At 37.8% G+C, this 4,812-nt stretch overlaps 1 protein-coding gene across 1 annotated transcript; it reads left to right on the top strand.

Annotated features, from left to right (window-relative positions):
• Positions 1-368: 368 nt before the first annotated feature.
• Positions 369-4,337, top strand: LOC106519044 (transcription initiation factor TFIID subunit 4; the record flags this gene model as incomplete). Its single annotated transcript, XM_014010543.1, is given in 6 exon segments — positions 369-538; positions 631-761; positions 928-1,053; positions 2,949-3,005; positions 3,100-3,219; positions 3,336-4,337. Coding segments are annotated over 6 exon segments (772 nt in total), but the record flags the coding sequence as incomplete, so codon positions are not given.
• Positions 4,338-4,812: the final 475 nt, after the last annotated feature.

Raw genomic sequence — 4,812 nt, 5'->3', positions numbered from 1 at the left:
AGTCTGTAAGTTTAAATTGTGATCTTTACATTTCCTTTTAACTCGTTTTGTTTTCTTCTTACTGAACATCTTCAAAGTTGTGCTGGCACATAAAAGTAGCAGACTTTGAACTGATTAAGTTGTATCTAATGTTTGTGTTCATGAGCAGCTCTGTCCAGCTGCTGCTCTCTGGCAAAAGTAGTTTGAGGAACGACAAGAGCTCATATAGGCATAATGATTTATTATAAATGTAGTAATTGTCAAACACATTGTTGCACTTAATACTAGTTTCTTTCTTGCAAAAATAAACAGATGGAATTAAGAACATAAATAAGTATGCAAAATAAAACTGTTACTTTTTTTGTTTTGACTTAATTTTAACGTGACAGGGACGATGATGACATCAACGATGTGGCTTCCATGGCGGGAGTCAACTTATCGGAGGAGAGCGCTCGTATCATGGCTACCAGCTCTCAGCTTGTCGGCATGGTGACTCGGTCCTGTGTAGACGAGACTTTTCTTTCTGTCTCCTCGCTCACTCAGATAGCTCTGGAATTTGGTGAGAGAGTGTTGTGACCAAATGTACAACATTCTTTTGCTTTAGGCTGACTCATGTTTGTTTTTTTCTTCCACACTCACTTCCTGTCGCAGGTAAGAAGTTTGGCGTCAACAAGTTGGGCACAAATGTGATCAACTACATATCCCAAGCTACACAGCAACGGCTGCGGGTCCTCTTGGAAAAGGCGTCGCATGTGGCGCAGCAGAAAAATACAAGTTTTAAGGTGGCAATGGATTACAGTAACTTGAGTTGGATTTTTCAAGTTGCACTGAAACAAATATTGTAAAAGCTAAAAATACTAATCAGATCAAATAGAATTCAACCCAAATAAAGTTGTCGATTTCATTTCTGCCTTTTCTTTTAATTCCTGTTTCCCATACAACCTTTAGGAGGACGTGCAGTATGAGCAGGTCAGCAACGTGAGAGCACAACTCAAGTTTTTCGAGCAGCTGGATCAGATGGAGAAACAACGGAAGGATGAAGAAGAAACGGAGATGCTCATGAAGGCTGCCAAGGTAGAGAGACTCTTTATGTGGAAAGGTTGTTATGCACGATGAATAAACACCATCCCTGTGGAACCTTCTATCAAAATTTTTTGAGTGCATTTTACACCAGATGAAATAAGATAAGGTGAGATAAGATAAGAAGATAAGATAAGAAGATGAAATACGATAAGAAGATAAGATGAGATAAGATAAGAAGGTACGATAAGAAGATAAGATGAAATACGATAAGAAGATGAGATAAGATGAGATGAGAAGATGAGATGAGAAGATGAGATGAGATAAGAAGATAAGATGAGATAAGAAGGTACGATAAGAAAATAAGATGAGATACGATAAGAAGATAAGATAAGAAGATAAGATGAGATGAGAAGACGAGATGAGATAAAAGATGAGATGAGATAAAAGAAGATAAGATAAGAAGATGAGATAAGAGCACAATGAAATTGCAGTTCAAAACACCCATTCACAAGAAGACAGAACATAAACATTAGGAACCCAGGGACTCACTTGCAGGTGTTACACTGGTTTAAAAGACTCATGTCCAGGAGTGTCCAATCCTGGTCCTTGAGGGCCACTATCCTACATGTTTTAAATGTTCCTCTGCACCAGCACAGGTAGGATAGTGGCCCTCGAGGACCAGGATTGGACACCCCTACTTGATTTAGTTTGACACTTCATTTTGTTAGCTCTGTATGAGCCAGAAAGTAATTGCTGAACAAGAATTGAGTGCGAAATTTGGATTTAGTAGGTTATTTCTTTATTGTAACAATGCTTGTTGGCATTAAATCTTATGCAGTTGGAAAATACACTGCTCAAAAAAATAAAGGGAACACTACTGCTCAAAAAAAAATAAAGGGAACACTTAAACAACGCACGCTAAGTCCAAGTAAATCAAACTTTTGTGAAGCACATTCAACTCTGTACAGAACAAAGTACTCAATGCGAACTATGCGATCTATTTGGATTAATACTCAGAACCGTCTTTTGGTTTTAAATGGTAAGAGGAAAAAAACAGTGCTTCAGTTGGGTAGTTAAAAAAAGCCTGGTTAATTTCAGAGAGCATTGGGCAGGCTGGTTGCAGGGGTCAGAAAGGCAACAACAACTACTTGTTGCAAACGAAATGTCTGTAGAACACATCTCTGAATACACATGTCCACTCTGGAATCAGACGGGCTACAGCAGCAGAAGACATCAGGTGTAACTCCTGTCGGCTAAGAAAAAAAAAAACTGAAGCTACAGTTCTTGTAGGCTCACCAAAATTGTCTCACTTTATCCTAATCCTGCCACCAAATGAGCTGAAAACTGTAAATGGTTTTAAAAGAAAACTCAAACTCCAGTTGTTTTGGAAGAATCATTAGCTAAGCAAAGACAACTTTCTGTGTATTTGAGTTACTGTCACAACAGATTCAGTTTTTAGGATTCCTGATTTATTCAATTATAGAAACTTAAATATCATAAAATTTCTCTTGCTTTTAATATTTTTTCTCCAAAAACCAACAATTTCTAAACTAATAAATTTAAACTTAAAATAATACCTGATGGAGCCATATCTAATCATTGGTGAGTCACCCACTGAAAATAAAGGAACTCCTCTGACTTTAATATTTGGGATCAGTTTAGATGAAATGTTCAAGGAAAATGAAAAAGTGAACACTTGGATCAATTGATGTGGAATGACTCAGCATAATTTGCACAGGGATACAGAAAAACTGACAGATTCTTACAGTTATATTTGCATAGATAAGGGTAGTGTGTGATCTTGGGCCACTGACATTAAATATAATTTCTCTGCTGCTAGCCAACAGATATGCAAACTGTAAGTGAGCGAATGAATAAAACGCAGGATTTAATGAATTGAACATATCCATCTTGAAATATTAAAATGTCCTCTGCATTACCTGCAGTCTAGGTCGCGACAAGAAGACCCCGAGCAGCTCAGACTTAAGCAGAAGGCCAAAGAGGTAATTAGATGCTAAAATAAGTCTCTGCACTGTTGCTTTCTTGTGTGAATAATGTGTGTGGGTGGCTGTGTGTGTGTGTGTGTGTGTTTTCCAGATGGAGCAGCTAAAGGAGGCTCAGATCAGGCAGAGAGAAGCCAACCTAACAGCTCTGGCAGCAATTGGCCCGAGAAAAAAACGGAAAGCTGACTCTCCGGTCAGGGGTGCGACTGCCGAGGTGAGGGGGTTTGGAACCTTTTGCTAAGGATCACTGTGTTTGCATAGAAATGTTTTGAGTGATTAAAAAAGAAAAGCCCGTAAAAGGCTAAGTGGTTCTCTGATATTTGCTCACAGGGTGCTGGGTCAGGACCTTCCCAGCCTGGGGGCTCAAGTGGAGCAGGCTCCAGACAGTTCACGAGACAGCGGATCACAAGAGTCAACCTCCGGGACCTGCTCTTCTGTCTGGAGAATGAGAAAGAGACCAGTCGCTCGCAGCTCCTTTATAAAGGCTTCCTCAAATAGTACCTGGATTAAAGTAACTCGTCTCCGGCAGGGACATTAAGGAAGCAGAGCAGAGCTCTCCGCCTTCCAGATTTTCTTTGATCTGTTAAATTATAAGACGTGGCTGCAGGAGAATTATCTGCAACACAAAGGAGACTTTACCAGCTTCCTCAGGCACTGGCCTTTTGTGTTGTAATTGATGAGAAGGAGCAAATATTGGCCTTGACTTGAGCACACCTCCCACCTCAGTTTGCTCTGCTGATGCTCGTTCCACCTGACTCCACGTGTCTCACGTGACACGGATCCTTTCAGTTACTAACCTTATTTCTTGAATTGCCTTCTTAACCAGACAAGCCATATGCTTTGAATGTGTTGATTTATCAATCCAGCAGTATTCCCCAGAGTTCTAGGATGGGTGCTTTAATGTTTTATTTGTCTTTTTGTTTATTTATGTCACATTCAGGCGGTGTTAGTTGGCATCAGTGGAAAAAACAATACAAATTCACACTGGTTGATTTTTGTTCTGACTGCCACATTTTCTACACTTTAAATGCTTTTCATTCCAATTCTTTTTCTGGAGCATACTATACAGTATGCATATTTTTATAAGAGAAGGTATCATAGTGTATATAAGGTAATTCTTGGGTAAAATTCTTCTGGTAAGGATATGATAGATCCCCCTCTAAAACAAAAATAAGTCTTACTTTTTATTAAAATTTTTTTGTAAAGAAATCTGAGCTGCTATGTTATAATTTAAAAAGAGGAACTTGTGATGTCCGGGCTGCAATCGTGCTGTATTATTGCACCAGAGTTTGAATGAAATAAATAATAAAATAACTCCAATATTGTCGCTGATTGCAGTCATTTATTTTTCTCTGTTTGTGTTTATGAATAATGAAGGTTGTCTTGGGTTGATGATGAAAGAGAGTTGTTGGTGATTTGGTTCTCTACACCACTTACTCATCAACATATCACTTTACATTTTGTGTATATTTTTTGTGCGAGTACAAATCTGGGCCATTGTATTTTTTGATTTGAAAGAATGTTATGACAGATGTTATTTACCTGCAATACTTATTTGTATATTGTGAGTAGATTTAACAGCTTATGATGTCAAAATGAGAAAATGTTTCATGTTACTAAGTGACAAGATAAAGATATACTTTCTTGATAATGTCAAAGTAAATTTTGCACCATTTGTTTATGTGTAAATATCTACAGATACAATAAATGGCTATTTTATAATTGATTGAAAAAACTATAATAAAACAAAACAACTTTGTTTTTAACTTGTATTTTTTTTTTAGATCTACTGTGAAACATTACTGTT

This window comes from Austrofundulus limnaeus, unplaced genomic scaffold (genome assembly GCF_001266775.1).
Source record: "Austrofundulus limnaeus strain Quisiro unplaced genomic scaffold, Austrofundulus_limnaeus-1.0 Scaffold70, whole genome shotgun sequence".
NCBI lineage: Eukaryota > Metazoa > Chordata > Actinopteri > Cyprinodontiformes > Rivulidae > Austrofundulus > Austrofundulus limnaeus.
Note: the sequence above shows the minus strand (reverse complement) of the source record. Positions and strands in the feature narration are given on the sequence as shown.